The following is an 18,044-nucleotide window of genomic DNA, read 5'->3' as shown; positions in this document are numbered from 1 at the left end:
CTGAGACCCAGGCAATCTAAGAAAAAGAACAGATGCTCTCTACATAGAAACTATAGGTATATCCCTCTCTTCTGAATCAGGAACAAGCCAAGGAGAGATAGTGGCCTCTTTCCCATTGGGTAGAGGATGATATGATAGTATCAGCATTCCCCAGCTTGGCTCCGGTCACAAAGGTTGGTGGGAGCTCTTGGTCATCTTATCAACACCATGGTGATGCAAGAATAGAAGGCCACTGAGGAGAAATTAAGTAAGCCTATTCAGTAGACCAGCCAACTTTCTGGGAACAAGGGAAAATGCCCCAATCGACAGCAACTGCATGAGCAGTAAAAGCATAGGACATTATTTCTTATTTCCTCTCCCCTCCCCAAATCACTAATACATACAAATATCCTTATCCCCTGAGCCTTAAGAACTGGGCAGGAGGAACACCAGGGATGAGTTAATAGAGGTGGTCTTTTAGTTCAGAAACTCCAGAGACCAAATGGTTCAAGGGCTCGACACTTGCAAAACCTCCCTACAAGTAGGTCTGGCAAGCACCATTCAGAGCAGGAGGCACTAGCTCAGAGTGGAGAACCCTTAGCTGTTAATTTCAATACCAGGTCGGGGTTAACATTACCCAAGGACAAGGACTGCAGACTCAGAACAACTCAGTTGATGTTTGAGCTTCACCGCACAAATGTATGTAGAACAGGAGGTCAGCCAGCCTACCCTTTACTGCCAAAGGCTCAGTTTCCCTGACACAACACTTCCTTTCTTCAGTCCTGTGCACAAGATCAGATAGATGCTAGAGAACCAGAAGGATAAGCTTTCTGCTCAACAGTGCTTTGCTCTAATCACCTGGGGGGGACTGTGAGCCCTGATTACCAGAGAACATGAGAAAGAGCAGTTAAGTACAGGCCCCCCTCTCTCTTTCCCTCTCATGCCCCTCCAAGGGCAGTCCACAGCATTAGTTCTCCGTGCCCAGTCTTATGGGTCAAGTCCAAATCTCCCCTTGCTCTTGCTTGGAAAACACACACACGCACTAGGATTAGCCCACTCCACAACCAGGAGCTATAGTCAATGCTGGGGAAGGGGGCGCACTAACGCCAGGACTGGTCAGGAAACAGGAGATAATTCAGCTTCAGGAGATGGTCGAAAATTCTTTCAACAGGGCCTCCTGGCTGAGGGTGTTGAAGGCCAGATTTCGCCGCACGTTGATGCTGATAGATCGAACCTATGGGAGAGAGAACAGTCACTACAGGTAACTTTTATACAGCAGCCCAAACAGACACTAAAAGAAACTCCAGATAGGCCCCCTTTTGCTTCAGCAAAGGTGGCTTTCAGAAGAAAGTTCCGCAACACTAAAAGTTTCATCTGTGGGCTTTGGCACTGAAGGTAGGTATGATTGTTGAAGGAGCTATTGACAAAGTAAGAACGGTTGTTTTCTTGATAGCAGGGATTTATGTACTGAGCCAAATGTCTCATTGCGTTCTGCAACAAATTATGAAAATGTTCTGATTCTGAGTTATTTATGGTTGCAATACTTGGAGTTTAGTGGAAGTATATAGCCATGACTGCAGTAGTCAAAGACAACGAAAAAGGAAGGAGGGCTACAAAACATGGGTAGCAATAAAGGTACACAGAACAAACAGGAACATATACATGTTTTCAAACACTAGCAAGTCATGAGGGCTGGAAACTTTGGGAGGGGGGAGAGAGACGCATGAAAGGTAGATAAGATGGGCCTGTCCTGTTTTCTTTTCATCTAAGTATAGCTACTTTTCTATGATGGATGCTAGGCATATTCAGTGCACAAGCTACAACAGAAGCTGAGGGCTTAGATCCAGATTCCTCTGATTCCAAATACATATCACCTCTAGCTCCTATTGGTGCAAGGACAGGTTCCTAAATGTGTCTAGGAGGCACACTAAGTGGCATCAGCTTCAACAACATTCAGCACCAAAAGACAAAATGTATCTCATATGTCAAGGCTCATTCAAGTCACAAGCATCGGGTTGCCAGGCACATGATAATCAGGCCTTTTTAAACTGAATAGTAGTTTGTTAACCATCTGTTCCACGTTAGTTTCATTAACACCATTCAACATCATATTGATCATATGTCTTATCCGGAGGAGTGTATTGCTGAACTGAAATTAACCTTCAACCAGCTGCAAAATGGGAGAAGGGTGTTGTCACATCCTAAGCCCTGGGAAGTGACCTAGAAGACATGGGGTTTAGATAATGTATGGGAATTTGGGGGGATCTGAAGTACCATCTGAGAATGAAAAGACAGTTGACTTCAGCAAGGAAGGTATTCGTCTCTCTAATGGTGCCCAACAATCAGAAGCTTACAGCGCATTCCTAAGGCTGGGAGCCGAATTGCCTTAGGAGGTGACATGACCCCTACGCCAATGTCTGCGCCATTAGTGCCATGAAAATTGGCATGGACACCGGCATAGTTCCACTTGCACTGGCCCCTTTGGACGGCTGCGGCAGCGCGGCCCTTGGACGTCGGTTCAGCCTCCCACCGGCATCCTGGGAGGCGTCCCCAGGGCGTGCTGGGGAGGGGCGGAGCTGCCAGTAGGCAGCCTCCTAACCCCTTTCAGCCCGGGAACACCCCCTCAAGCAACAGCGGTGCTGTGCCAGCTTTTTGCTGGTGCAGCACTGCTGTTTTCAATGCGGCTTTCCCCCCCCTTTTCTAAATTTTACTTTTAAAGAGCTCTTTTCCCCCCTTGCTGCAGTGGCCAAACCTCTTTGGAGGTGCTGCGCCGCCGCCACGGCCACGCTGTCCCCAGCTGCTGCAGCTCTCAGTAACGGGCTGTTAGACCTCCTAAGCAGCTGGCCCAAACCTCACATTCTCCTACTTCCTTCACCAGAGATGCCAACATGCCCTCTGAGAAAGTAAATAATGACAAAGAAGTGTTAGCCTCCAGGCTGAAATATGGGGCCCTTAAAATATCAACCACTCCCAAAGAAGGTAGGCTTATGGGTCTTCAGGTCATGCACTGCTTCTGAAGGTCGGCAGACACCTTGCCCCAAAACTAGGAGCTATTGGGTCAGCTAACCCCCTGCCTTGCCTCTGCTGTTGGACCATCAGTAGTTTTAGTCCAGATTCGACTCCTTACTGTTTGCTGCTCCAAGGTTGCCGTCAAGTGGCTCCACCCAGCCCCTGACAGCTCTGCACTGCCCCATCACAGTCCTTTTCCAACTGAGACAAGACATGAAGTAGGCTGAATGAGTCATTTTGGATTGAGGAAGCAAATTCTGCATTCGGGTGAACTTTTATCTTGTACCAGGTGCCCAAGTAGCCCTCCAGCAACAAGAGACTCTTGCATGCTGCTTTGACCTGACTGGATGGCATGAGATTGCGCCCTGGAATTCTCTGGGGGAAGAGGCACAGTTTTTCTGAGCCAAGAAGTAAAATGCTGTGATAGTAAAAGAAGAGCTAAGGGGGTTTGTTAAAAAAAATCCAAGAGAACAGATGAGGTTGATTGCTCCCATTGCTTTGAGAGTGAGCTCAGGGGACACACTGTAAATCTGCTGCTTTCAGTAAGGGATTGGCTTGGAGAATGCTCCACCATAAAGTCTCCAAAGAGGGATTAAACAAACTGCATTTGTTTAATCACTAGATGTAGAATAATGAATAAAGCTTTCTTGTGTTGGGAGAGGGACCATTTGGGCATTTCCTGTAGAAAGCCTGAAAGGGGGAGGGAATTACTGTCAGTGTTGCACTCCATAATAGTGTCTATTAAACTGCCAGTACTTAGGAGCACAGGTTTCAGAAAAACTATAATCCTAGCAAATTGGAAAAAGCAAATCTGCATTTTAATCAAGGGAAATGGGAAGCTGTTCAACAAGTGAACAACAATTATGCAACTACAAAGAGGGGGTGTGATAGAAGACTGGGAGGAGGGAGACAGCAGCAGCATCCATAGCAGGAGCACAAAAAGGAGATATGGACGCGGCTTAAGGGCAGGTCAGCATTCCACCTGGCTGCACAGGTGAGAACAAGAGTGGCCCTTTTTTGTCCTATACTCAGATTGCCCTTCTATGTCTGCAATCCTAAGGGCACTTTCCTGGGAGTAAGTCATAAAACAGCATGAAACCTGCTTTGAGCAGACCAGCTTAGAATTGCTTCCTATGACACCTGTTTCCCTCATGAGACACAAACTCAAGCAGAACAGAGTTAGGTAGACAAGGCACCCCATCTTCCGTTTTTCAGTACTTGTCATGCAGGATCCGTTTTGGACACACATGATTTATGGGAGTGGCATGTGCTGACTGAGCACTTCACATCCCTCCGTGACTGTCATGTGAAAGTCCCTTTACTCCTGTCATACCAGTGGAACCACAGGGAAATGCTGTCCCTGTAGCAGGTGAAATCAGCATGAGATGCCCCTGGATCTTGCAAAAAGCCTGCTGGGCAAGAAAAAGGGACCCTCAGCTGCACAGCTCCAGTTATCTTCAGGAACGTGCTCCTGAAAAAGGTGCAAGGAACCTTGTGACAGGAGAAGATACAGCTGCTCTGTTTTTAATCACATCTGCTCAGCATCCAAGTAAAAATGACCCCACGGACATCACATTAAAGCAAGTGCTTCTGTGCCCTGACCCCGCTAGACATGCTTTTGATGGGTTAAAAGGCAGTTCAGGTGCTGCCATGGTTTGCTGCAAGCCAAACCATGGGACAAGGCTTTTAAGCTCCTGGCAGGGAGCTGAAACTCACCAGTTCTTTGAAGAAAGCAGCTTCTTTGTGTTGTTCTGAATAGCGTTCATATTGGTCTAGCCCATCCTGCAACTTCAGGGTCAGTGTGTCATAGTTGGAGCGCACCACTTCCAAAACCTGCGGCACAAATACACAATGGGGAGGAAGAGTCAAACTGCTTCACAGCCTTCAACAAGCAGCAATGGAGCTACAATGCTGAGAAGCCCAGGAACCACTCCTGTTCTGGGAGCCAAGAATCTTAATTGCTGAATACATTTGTGAAAGGTATCTTGCAATTGCCATTTTAATTCTAAGCTGTGGCTCGTGGCACTAGGACAGCGTTTCTATTCCTTCCTACATGACCATGGACTCTCCTCCCCCGCTTCAACTGTAAATATCCAGGTATGAAAATCAACTGTAAATATCCAGGTATGAAAATTGACCGCCAGAGAGAATGCCGAAGTCCAGTGGGCCTCTCTGTTCCCATAATTGATCCTGAGAGTGTGTTCTGCATGTTGCCCCCTCCAACAGTTAAAAGCCTTCTTAAAGTCAAGGACAGAAGTAAAAGCAGATAGTGTGAGTGAGTACCAAGAAAGGCAAACTTGTGCTCACAAGGGAGAACAAAAGCCATGAAAAGCAGAGAAGCTAGACAGTTTGGACAGCTCCGAGCACCTTGTCCTGCCTCCTCCAGTTGCAACAGGCAGCATTGTTATGTCAACCAGGGAACAAGGGAATGGCAACTGCAGAGACACACTTGGGTTTCCAGTGTCTTCAGGAGTTTTGGCCAAGTAGAGATTTCTCAATGTGCTCCCTGGCACCTAACAGATGCTCTCCATAGGAGCAATCCACGTGCCACACAACAGAAAACAGGGAGGTACGGGGGAATGAATAAATGTTGATGTTCTGCAAGGTCACTTGTTGAATAGTTTGTCAGCAATCCTGACACTGCCAGAGCAATTCTGCCTCCCCTGCTAATAAAGACTCCTTCCTTAATTCTATTTGTCAGGTTTACTGGCAGCGAGAAAAAAAAATCCCCAGCAATAAAAGCTATCAACAAATTCAATTGGCCCTTTCCTTGCATATGTGCCAGAGCTGAGATGTGAATAATAAGCGCTTGAAAGTAGTGACCTGAGGCACAGAGAGCAGGCCTAGGAGAAGGAATCATTCACTCCAGAATGCAACCAGTCATCAGGGATAGAGAATAATAGGACAATATACCCTATACCAGGCAGTAAAACAGAAAGATATCACCACAACCTCCATGAATCAAAATTCTGACCTCTTGCCAACTTGCAGGGATCCAAAGTCACCTACAATTAAGAACCGATAAGAGGAAAAATGTGCCTGAAATGAAAGGACACCGTGAGCAGCCTCCTGAGTGTGCACTTCAAGGTGCTATATTAACATATAAGTTGTTTCCTAGGGTCTGTTCTTAGTTTTTGTTTTTTAAGTGTTGAACCCATGGGATGGTGAGAATGGAAGATTGCATACCTGAGCACTCGGGAGATTTTTCTTTTTACCAGCCATGCCCATTTTACAATAAATCACTCTTCTTACCCCAAAAAATATACTCTCAAACTGTTGCCTACTTCTGGGGACTCAGCCACAGTCCCTGTCACCACTGGGCAGGTACTTTAAAACGCACTCTAGACAGCATCTGGCTGAAGTGCAGCCTATGACCCAGATCAGCCTCCTGCTGCTGCACAGGGCACTTCATTCCTTCCTTTCCCTAGAAGCAAACAGACTACCATCCCCAGCCACCAGAGGCTGAGTGAAGGAGTCTCAGCATTGCAGTCCCTCCAGCAAAAGCGGAAAAAGACTAGGCTCAAAGGACTCTGTTGGATGTGTTTTTTTTAAATGGAAAACAGATATCCTTTCACTTCACTGTCTGAAATTGCTGAGGCCTCTGTTTGCAGGCTCAGATGGCGCACAAGACTGTCCAGAGTACGGGCAAAAGAGAGGCCGATTCGGTTTGGGAAACAGTTGCAAAGATCTAAAGTGGAGAACCTTGAAGGCAGCAACTCTAGATCCAAGTCCCCTCATTCTTACTCCAGTCAAGGACCATTATTTATAACCCTTTCACCATCCTTATCATGGGAAGCCTGGCATTTGCTGGAACCTGCCGCTTTCCCACAAGCAACAGATGCAGCTTATAATTTCTGAAGCTTGAAGACCTACACTGAGGCCACTCGCAGCAGGGAGAACTGGCTTCTTCGATAAACCTGCTCTGTTCTTTGTTCAAAGATAGCTTGCTCTAGATTTTCTTGGCAGCTATTTCCCCCAAAATGCCAGCTCCTACCCGACTGCTTCCCTTCACATATTAGGTCTGCAAGATGCAAGGGACCGAGTGAGGAAAACGACCACTCTTCTGCTGCAAAACCCTTTATTCCTGAGCAAACTGCCATTCACCTCCATGGCTTTTGTGCACTGCCACTTTCTCTTTACCCCAGTAAGTAGACACAATGTATTCCAGATGCAAGTGACAATTTGCTATAGAGAAAGCCGTCTAAGCAGGCAACGCACTACAGTTGCTATGGAGCAAATGCACGCTGCTAAGTAGCAATCACATAATAATGAAAAACCTTTAGTTACAGAGGAACTGACTTGTTCTGTCCAGCAGGATGGTGACAGTTTGCACAATTGTCTTAACACGTACAGAGAACAGTCTCGGAGGTAACATACGCACCTGCATTTCAACAGTGCATTTCATCAATTCCCTGGCCTCTCTGATACAAGATTTAGTGGCAGGAAAAAAATACACACCCACACCCACACACAGAGCAATGAAATAATTGTAGCTCTACAGACTGTGAAACCGCACACATAGGAGACAAAACAGAAACAGATTCTTGTGGCTACACTGAGCCGTAACGGTTATGTAATTACTGCATCTCAATTTTTCCTCTTCCTGGAATTCCCAACGTGAGCATGCAAAAATGTTGGGGAGAAAAAAGGCCAAAGCTGCATTTTAGTTATTTTCTGAAAGGAATAAAATAAACCATCTCTGACCATGAGTTCCACAATGCAGGTTGGCTACCAAGACAGTCCACACGAGAGCCAATGTAGTGTAATGGATAAGAGTGTCGGACTAGTATCTGGAAGACCCAGGTTCGAATCCCCACTTGTGCCATGCAAGCTCGCTGGGTGACCTTGGGCCAAGTCACACACTCTCAGCCTAACCTACCTCACAGGGTTGTTGTGAGGAAACAATGGAGGAGAGGAAAATAATGTAAGCCACCTTGAGTCCCCATTGGAGAAAAAAGCGGGGTACAAATGAATTAAGTAAATAAATAAAACAATGCTCCTTTAAGCATCAGTTCCCTGCGCATCCTTCATCCTAACGCAAGTCTGCATTAGAAGTAGACAACACCAAACTGCAGAAAAATTATGCTTCTGCTTGTTTCAGATGTTCTGCTGAAGAAAGTACCTCTGACTATCCATAGGGAAAACAAAGCAATTCTTGATGCAAAGGGAAATTATTTGGGGAAAGTTTACTTATTGGAAAGACAAAGATTATAGCAGGGTACAAAACTGCAATTTTTACATTCATCAATATTGTCCAAGGAAAGATGTTGGTGGTTGCAACAGACATTTTCTATGTGTTTCTCCACATTAATAAGCCTAATTAAGTCTAAGTTTGCCACAAAAATACACACACAGTTTCACACTTTAACATGCCAATATGTTACGCAAAGAGATGTCTCTGAGGCATTTAGCTGTTAATAGAATTTCTTCTCGTAATGGAAAGGCTGTTACCGCTTAGCCAGGGAGTGGTGACTGAATCTTCACAATAAAGCAACAGATTAATTGACAAATTTTACAAGAGAATGTCCTAATTAATACAGAAAATGATAAAATGGTATCATTCCACAGACAGCATCTTAAGAATTTGCTGACACAGCTGGCATCTCTACTGGAATTAATTCCCAGAAGCAGCAAAGACAAAGTATGCAGCAAAAATAATGAGATGTTAAATAAAAACAAAGCACTCAGCATTTTTTTTAAACCACTTCTAGATTTCTTTCCAGAATATGACTGGACCACCTGCAAAATCTATCTCAGAGATTCATTAGTGGTGCATGGTTCATTCCAACCAAAGCCCAAAGCCCTCACTCGGAATACATTTCCAAATCAACTTATGACAATATTTGGAGGTGCGCTAAATATTTGGACAAGGACCAGAAGGAGGGCAAAGAAAGAGGTGGTGTGTTGGAGCACAGCTAAGTGATCTAGAAACTCTTGGGGAAGGACAGGGGAATATGTACCTTCTAAGCATTCCACATAACTAAGCCACATAGTTCAAACGGATGGAGGTGGAAATTGAGAGCCTCACCACATTTAAAACTCTTTTGATACGGTTTACATAAAGCAGCCTTACACTGAATCAGATCACTGGTCTGCCAAGGTCAGTATTGTTGACTGTCTGTCAATGGCTCTCTAGGGCCTCAGACTTTCACCTCATCTACCACCTGACCCTTTTAAGCAGAGATACCAAGGACTGAACCTGGGACCTTTTGCATGCAAGGCAGCTGCTCTACCACTGAGCCATAGCCCTTCCGCCATAGCAACAGATACTACACTCAGTTGACTTAGAAGAACAATGAGTTCAAGCTGGACAAAAAGCAGTGAAGCAATTATCTCCTTTGTTTTGACTCATGCGTTGCCTTAGAGATAAATTCCTACAACTAGGAAAGTCTTCCAGGATCCCAGGATGCTCAGTTCTATATATTTAGTTTTTATTCATTTGATCTACAGACTGCCATAAGACAGTCAGGCTTCACTGACAGAAGTACCGTCAGTGGTCCCATCCAAAATAATGTATGCAACTGTTCACGATCTTAACACTGATCTTGCACTCAACATTAATAGCAACAGAGACAGATCAGGAACATCAGTGATTTGATTCCCTACACAAATCCAATAGTGGGGAGGAATGAAGGAGCAGGACAAGCATAATGTATTCAATCCCACAGCCCCAATGGACATGTGCCCTACTGTCATAGCTGAGCCAGCAAGGGATGATTAAAAGCTGTCACATCCCAGGTTGGAAATGTTTACAGAGCCTATTTGGGAGAAGCCAACTGGAGCACCTCTGCCAAACGCTACCCCAGATAAGACACAGGTGTCATAAACATGGAACAGGTGAGACAGATCAGGTGGCTATAGATCTCCTCTGAAGGAGGGTAGTAGAAAAAATTGTTGAGGTTGCTGCACCCCTACTTCGATAAGCAGTAACTTCAGAGGGGGCCAGCAAATGCTGGATCTTGCAGGCCAGGAAGATGTAGACTTTTATCCATTTTCAGCTTTCGAGACTTTCTTCCTCACAGAAGCTGAATGGAAGGTCACAAAGAGGGTGTCTGAGGACTAGAAGACTACTGCATGACTGATGAAAGTGTTTATGGCTCTGTACATGTTCAGTGGGTGCCATTTCCTTTCACATGGGTGATGTGGGTTCAGACAGAATGATAGGGAAACTTGTGTCTGGTTTCTGCAGAAAGTGGTACTTGCTTCAGTTTTTGTAAAAGATGCAAAGCTGTTTTCTTACTGAGCTTAGATAGCCTTCTGGCTGAGGTTACCACATCTAAAAAGGCAACCTTGAAAAACAGGAGCCAAAGGTCCTAGTTAAAGCCAAATCAAAGCTCTATGCAAATGCAAAACCATTCGGTGTGAATGCACAGGAGACTACTTGAAGAAAAACAGTTATAGGAAAGCAACGTGTTTTTGTAGAAGGAAAGACCTAGTATATAGAAATAGGTGGTTGAGAAACAGAAGCCTGCTTATGAGCACTGTGCCCTGGTCTTTCTGTATCATGGGGATTTGGAGACCACTAACCAGAATTGTTTAAAGAGTACACTCTATGACTGGCCAATTTATGTGCCTTCCTTCTGCTCCTCCTGTGACTAATGGGGAGGGATTGCGAGAGGAAGAGGGGAAAGTTACTCTCTTTCATTTTTCATATCTTTTGGGGGACAAATCTGATTTAACATCCTTGACTTCTGCTTGCCTGCCTTGACCTGGATGACCCAAGCTAGCCGGATATTGTCAGATCTCAAAAGCTAAGCTGGGTCAGCCTGGGTTAGTATTTGGATGGGAGACCACCAAGGAAGTCCAGGGTTGCTACAGAGGCAGGCAATGCCAAACCACCCCTGAACATCTCTTGCCTTGAAAATCCTATGGAGTTGCTGCAATTTGAAGGCACTTCCCTCCACTGCTTGCTTAATATAGGCATGTATATCTCCAGGCAGACAGAGATTCTGTCTAGAAATGTGGGCAGAAAGGGAGATCTATGGACAGAAAATGATGCTAGATTGGAAGTTTCTCTCACCTCCACAAGATTAGTCTAGATCTTGGGAGTCGGAGACAGTAGGGGGAGGGGCTACTCAAGGCCACGTGGCTCACTGAAACTTTGGTGGCTGAAAAGTTGGTTGCACATCAGAGAGGGGAGGCATGAGAGTCGTTAGAAGCCAGGCCCTGTTGGTAAGGGATTATTGCAGGCTCCAGCAAGACCACAGGAGTATATTCCTACAGCACCTGAACTGGCCTTCCCCTCTCTTCCCATGTGGAAGGTCCCTGTACTCCTTTGGGAGTTACAACATTGTCTAAAGAAGCAACTAAGACAAGTCATGAAGCAGCCAGAACAGCACCCTTTTCAGAGCCTTCTTAAGCATAATTGTCATGTTTTTTTCCCTTTAGGTGATGGATCAAGCAGTGAACTAGTGGATGAGAAGCAGAATTTTGGAATGCCCTGTTGCTGCAGAGCATTCAGGGCACATACTGGGGATCTGCCTCCTACCCATAAAGGAAGGACTCTGCAAGATATTTGGAGAGGTCCAGGTCCAAATCCCTGATGAACCATGAAACTTGCACAATGAACTTGGGTGAGTCACTTTCTTTTAGCCTAACTTAATTCATAGAGTTGCTGTAGAATGAAATGGAGGAAAGAATCACGTAAGCCTTCCTGAGCTATTTTGGAAGAATGGTATGATTAAAATGTAGAGTAAGATGCATTTTTAAAAGGCTACATAACTCACTAGTGGCCCTGGAGCTTGGCAGCACATTCCCTTCCCTGACAAGTTGGCTCCCTCCACCTTTTGGTCATGCTCCCTATCATTTACTGTACACATTAATTACTTCAGCCAGACCGAATGAGTGTGAATTAAGGGTTCATCATTTAAAAAACATCCTTTAGTAGCCAAAGTCAATGATTTGCATTAACCAAAGTCACACATTTCAAATAAACCCTCCATTTTCAACTGTTAAAACAAAACTGCATTAGAACCTGGGCCTTGCTTGCATTTTCAGTGCAACAAAAGAGTTCCGATGATAGATTTAAAAAAGAATGTCACGGAGGGGACACATTTTGTGCCTCTCTCTAGCTTCCAAAAACTAAACCAAGGTGATATAAAACTGTCAGCCACTTCAGAGAGATCTGTGAATTCTAAAGGAATCATCCTTGCAGAGACAGCAGATACACAGATACAAGAAACAGAACAGAGCATTCACACAGGCTTGTATCTCTCCCTGCCCTTCACTGTACCTTTGACTCCTGCCTGCCAGGGTCCAGGACAAATTAGCTTAAAGATAGGGTTGCCAACCTCCAGGTAGTAGCTGGAGATCTCCTGCTACTACAACTGATCTCCAGCCGATAGAGATCAGGTCACCTGGAGAAAATGGCCACTTTGGCAACTGGACTCTATGGCATTGAAGTCCCTCTCCTACCCAAACCTTGCCTTCCTCAGGCTCCGCTCCAAAAACCTCCCGCCAATGGCAAAGAGGGACTTGGCAACCCTAGCTTAAAGAGCAGAGTAGGAATGCCTCCTACCTTTCCAGAATTAAGCAGCAATCCTATATTTCCAAATCACAGTGGTGATGGGCCTTTTTCATACATTACATTTTTGAGCATGCACATTTTATTAATATATACCAAAAACACTGAAAAAAACAGGAAGTTGTAAGCATGTATAGGTCAACTCTTGAGTGATGATTTGCTGCGGCTCTGCAATGAGTGCACAGCTGGTGGCAAAGTCAGGATTGTTGTTGTGTATGATATGAAATGACCTCAACTTTACCTTTCCATATTAAAACATTTCGTAGGAAGGAACATATTTCAAGCAAGCAGCCACCTCACTCCGCAACCAGCTAGCTAGCTTAGAAAGGTTAATGCAACTCTCCCCCAAACTGTCCATGTTTCCCATCCCTAGGAATTTCAGATGGTATGGGCTAACAGAGACATCTAGGTCTTGAGTGATGTGGTTTAAAGTATCAGCTAATCATGGACTCCTTGAACAGCACACTCAAATTTTGCCCTTAGGAGTTTGCCAAATTTGTGCTTTCTACCAATCCAGATCCTTCCCTCCCCCCCCACCCCAGGTGAAGAAGAGTCACACCTGAGGCTGAGCTTCTGAGAGGCTCCAGAGCCCCATGCTTATGCTCTCCCCCCCTTACTGAATGCCTACATTAAGGAAAGGGCTGCTTGTTTTACTGAGGTGTTCACTGAGCATGGTCTAGTGGTTAAGAGTGGTGGTTTGGAGTGGTGGACTCTGATCTGGAGAACCGGGTTTGATTCCCCACTCCTCCACATGAGTGGCAGAGGCTAATCTGGTGAAATGGGTTGGTTTCCCCACTCCTACCCATGAAGCCAGCTGGGTGACCTTGGGCTAGTCACAGCTCTCTCAACCCCACCTACCTCACAGGGTGTCTGTTGTGGGGAGGGGAAGGGAAGGTGATTGCAAGCCGGTTTGATTCTTCCTTAAGTGGTAGAAAAAGCTGGCATATAAAAACCAACTCTTCTTCTTCTTCAACTGGTAGCTTAAAAATCTTCTCTTGAAAAAGCCAATTGAGTTTAGCACTTAGTTTAATTGTAAGCGTGATGGGGATGTAAAAAATTAATGGCTCGATCCAGTTGTCTGTGCCATGTGCTTTTCAGTCCTGGCAGGCAGACCTTCCAGTGCTGTTAAACCCCAAGTTCTGAGAATCAGTGTGGTAAACACCCCCAGCCAGACAGGAGGGCCTGCAGCCCCCAAATGCTCTCCTGTGACTGCACTGTTTGGAGCCAAAGGTTAATACTGGATTTCTGTTTTATAAAGCCCATTTAATTAAGAAGAAATCTATCTTGTTCTGTAAGCATTGGGGGGGAGGGGTTGTTCAGCAGCTTTGCCTGGAACTGCAGCATCCCTTGGGTGGAGTTTGGCAGATGTTGTGTGATGGCCACGGGATCATAACGGGTGCGGCAGCGAATAGCTTCCCTGACTGAAACTGCAGGGGGCACTTCAGGGACTTGGGATCAAATTACTGGAGCTGGAAGTTGTCCAAAAAGCCTAAGATTCATCCCTGCTGTGAACAACAAAAACAAACCAACTGTTGGTTCTCTTCCACTTCAAACATTAACTCCCTGGGTGGTGCCTATGTTCCTTCCTTAGCTTTTTTTCAGTACCTTGCAGGAAAGAAACTGCAATTATTATGGGTTCTGTATGCAAAATTGTTTGCATTTTGCTATTTGTAAAGGATCAAAATAAATTTAGTGAAAGGGCAGCAAAGCAGGGGGGCTTCAAGAAACGAATACTTTGGGTAGAGGTAGGAACCTTCCCCACCCTGCTTAAAGAACTCCTGCAGCAGTCTTAAAGGGCTGAAATCTAAAATATCTAATTGCTGAGTTAGCCTAAATGAGCTAGTGCATCATTTAGCTGAATAGTTGTCCAACTCAGCTTCTTCACCGAACACCAAGCATCAGCCTTTATTTTGCTCAGAACTCATCTCCTCCCTAAAGAAGCTACTTTTGTGCAGTGTAAAACCTGACCATTTTGAAAGAACTTGAAACTGGTCCAGAACAGTATATCTGCTGATCTGAAAGCCATCCCATTATTTCTCCCCTGACAACTGAGCATTGACAATGATTTAAGATTGCTATCTACTTGAGACTTGGATACCGCAGCTTTGCCATTCCAGCTCCATAATTGCAACTTTCATCTCTGATGAGTGGAGCCACTGTGACTCTCGAAGGCAGTCCTTGGAAGTTGCATGGCGGGCACACAGCCCCATATACTGTCGCACAAATGATGTTATGTGTGTTTTTGACAAGGACGCTCAGACACCCCTTTGTTTCCATCACACAGTTCATAAACTGCCAGCAGGACTTTTAAACCTCAAAAATAATTTGTTTTTGAATGTCTGAATAATTGAAATTAGATCAAAAAATGCCCTGCATGTGCATGTTCCCACACTGCTTTCTCAATCCTGCATCTTTGAAATGTCACACATTTTAATTAATTCATCAGGTTAGCATTGCAAATACTTTCCCAGGGCTGTTGTCCTCCCCAAAATGCTCATGCATCCAACAGGAAAAAATCTCAACTTATAAAAGAGTTGGCTTTCCTGATCCTGCTGGGGTGGGGAAGGGGTGGGGGCTTAAGGTTCACTGGCAGTTGCTGAAGCCCAGAGAAGATGATGGCTCCATTTGAGGTGGCTCCATATTGTTACCGAAGTAGCAGTCAAGGGGAGGCAAGATGGCATAGAGGGGGGTTGGCAGAAAAGCCTCGTTTCTTGCAAGGGAAGGAACTCTTGCAGGAGGTCAGAGGGCCTTATATGACCTGTGAAAAGTGCTGTATACTCTTCAAAAGAGCTGGAAGGTCAGACGAGGAAGAAACACAACCACTTGCTCCTAGCAGCACAGAGCAGGGGTTGGCAGGAGGAGGAACTGGATGCTGTAACTTCCCTTCCCTCTCAAACTGAGCTCACAGCCCAAGCCAGAGCAGAGTGGGGCATCAACTCAAGTCTGTAAAGGGTGGGGGTTCAGTGACCTTGGAACCTCTCTGACACACAGATGCAAAAAAACCCCTCTGGAAAATCTGCTTGTTTTGAATTGTTAACAAATTGTTGAGGCACTTATACAAGATGTTCAAGGAGAAGCCTCTGTCCCTGGTGCCTTCCTATACAAGACTCTACTGATCAGAAGGAGGAGCTATCCCAAAAACTGACATACTCCAGAACCACCAAAGAATGGAAACTCCCTCAAACTGCACTTCCCCCGTTGCTCCCACCAAACTGTTTGGAGGACTGTTTGTATTAGAATGGATCTCCATACGCAATAAGGCTGAACACAATGGGTCGTGCAAAAATGAGTCCTGCCAAGCCACATCTACTAAGGCCCAGAGAGTCTTTCCACAGTGTCTAGAGAAGAAATGTTTGGGAGTCCCCAGTAGCAACTGTGTATTGGAAAGTGGCTACTGTCATGAGACTGGGTGTCATGGATGCAGAAAACCCTTGAGCTACTTTTCCTCATTCTATAGAGGTTCCATATACAAAACAGAATAATCCTCCTTCCTTTCCTGCCTTTGTGTCCAAACATCTGTCCTCAACAGCCTGTGCGGGAACTGTGCCATATTCCAGGCTGCTGTCAAATGTGGATTATGTGCTGACATTACAATATTTACATCCTGACTACATGCTTTTAATAGAAGTCAGCATTATCTCCAGTCTGTGAAGACCGCAAAACCCTCTTTACCAGAAGACTTACCAAAGACTGACCTAGTGAACATTCTAGAGATATGGCAACATTTATTTAGGATGGCTTTTGGTAGCAGGGATTAGGTCTTCAGTGGTTGGTTTTTGCTACTAATCATATTTTGGTCTAAGCTCAAGGACTGACTTATGTTTTGTTGATGTCCATCAAGACTCTCTCTGGAACGGGGCAATGAATTTATATGAATGTATAAAACTGCCATTTAGAATAGTCAAAGAAAAAAAATGACACATTGGGCATGTATGCGTGTGCTCACAGCTGGGAAAGCTTCTCCCCCATAGATTATTTTCTTCTCAGTTAAGGATACAGGAAGTACTTGGGAATTCTGGGTTCTCCATCTACCCTGTAAGCTTGAAGAAGCAGAACATTCCTTTTGCTTAAACATTCTCATGTGGTATTTAAAAGCCAGAGAACTCCAGCAAGGCACCGAGCCTCTGAAAAGCCATTAGCTCAGATGGTTTTTTAAATAAGGCTCAGGCAAGTGGTCAGGCGCTCAGAAATGATCATTAAAATGAAAGGTGGATCTGACCTGGCAGTGCAAAAACAGGTCAATGTAAGCATCGCTGGAAAGGCAAAGGGACAGGACAAAATGCCCACCAGACTCTAGGAAATAAGATTTGATTCATTCTGTGACCCTGGGGTTTGTTCAGTTTCCACTGCAAAAATTCAAGTTGGCTGTGAGAAGTCCCTGTTAGAAGCTGTCCAGAGCAATTAAAAGTGATGGACACAATTGAAAAACCATTTTTTTTTACTTTATTTTTTGGCGGGGGGAGCAAAGCAACCCTTTATGAACAAGTCAGGCATTCATTAATAAAAATGCTATTAGTTACCGTGTGTACACAGCCTCTTCATTGGCAACAGCTGATCAGTTTAGTTTCCCTTACTTTGTCTGACCAATTTCCTCTATTATAGAGTACCAGGAACAGCAAGGATTCTGTTTTTCCTAAATTTCAGACTGATTAGATGCCATTCAGAAATCATTTGCAAGAAGAACAGAGGGTTCACAGTAGGGATTAACATGTCAGCTGATTTTTGCAGCTTTAAAAGCAATTTGCATTAGGCTAATGTAACTTTTCCCTACATTATTGTTTTTGATTTTATGGTTCTGTTGTTATTGCTGCTGTTCCTCCCCCCCCATATCTTGCACCATTACCTCAAATCAGTGAAACCAAGACTGTGTCATACATGACCTCTTGCCAACATAGAGGCAATAAGCTATTTCAGGAACGGCATAGCCGAGAAGATGGGGTACACATATTTTAAATAAATTAATAATGCCAAAGGAGGAAAAGATGCATGTACCCCACAAACTTAAGTGTGGCATAATTTGTCAGCACTGAAATTCTGATTCAAGTATTTGTGTTAGGAAACAGATGCATGCAGGTACACTCTGGCTTCTACTTCTATTGCGCTGTTGCTGTTCTTCTGACCACTAGGCTACCAGCTGATATTATCGCTTTCCCCCTCAGTCTGTCCTGAGATGTTGGAAGTCAGTTGTGCTGGAGAGTTTCTGGCAACAGGCCCTCTTGTCCACCTGCTGTGTAGGATGGCTCCATGGCTTGAAGGCATGACAAATGGCACCATGGCATTTCCCACAGGGTGAGGGGTTTGTTTGCTGTGCATTCCTTTGGGTAAAAGGGTCAGGGTGGAGCAATAAACTTGAGTATCTGTTACATCTGATTAATCAATAACCTCCATTCCCCACGAGTCCTAGATAACAAAGCTTTTACTATATTTCTATACAATGCTTAATATTTGAGCCTTACATCATGGATCCTAGGAGGAACAGCAGTGGTATTTTTACCTGCTTTAAATACTGAATAATGATGTTGAGGGGTCTGGA

The 18,044-nt window shown here is 44.8% G+C and overlaps 1 protein-coding gene across 2 annotated transcripts in view; it reads right to left on the bottom strand.

Moving 5' to 3' along the window:
• Positions 1-919: 919 nt before the first annotated feature.
• ARMH3 (armadillo like helical domain containing 3) overlaps positions 920-18,044 on the bottom strand; it is a 156,437-nt gene continuing 139,312 nt past the window's right edge. For both annotated transcript variants that reach the window (XM_056849571.1, XM_056849572.1), the window contains 2 exons: positions 4,705-4,821; positions 920-1,213 (listed from right to left, as the gene is read on the bottom strand). In XM_056849571.1, the coding sequence (XP_056705549.1) occupies positions 1,121-1,213; positions 4,705-4,821 (210 nt within the window). In that variant the 3' untranslated portion in view covers positions 920-1,120. The remainder of the gene's footprint in view (positions 1,214-4,704; positions 4,822-18,044) is intronic.

The sequence above is a fragment of the Euleptes europaea genome, chromosome 5 (genome assembly GCF_029931775.1).
Source record: "Euleptes europaea isolate rEulEur1 chromosome 5, rEulEur1.hap1, whole genome shotgun sequence".
In the NCBI taxonomy this organism is placed as follows: Eukaryota; Metazoa; Chordata; class Lepidosauria; order Squamata; family Sphaerodactylidae; genus Euleptes; species Euleptes europaea.
The sequence above is the reverse complement of the archived record's forward strand: the minus strand, read 5'-3'. Positions and strand labels throughout refer to the sequence as shown.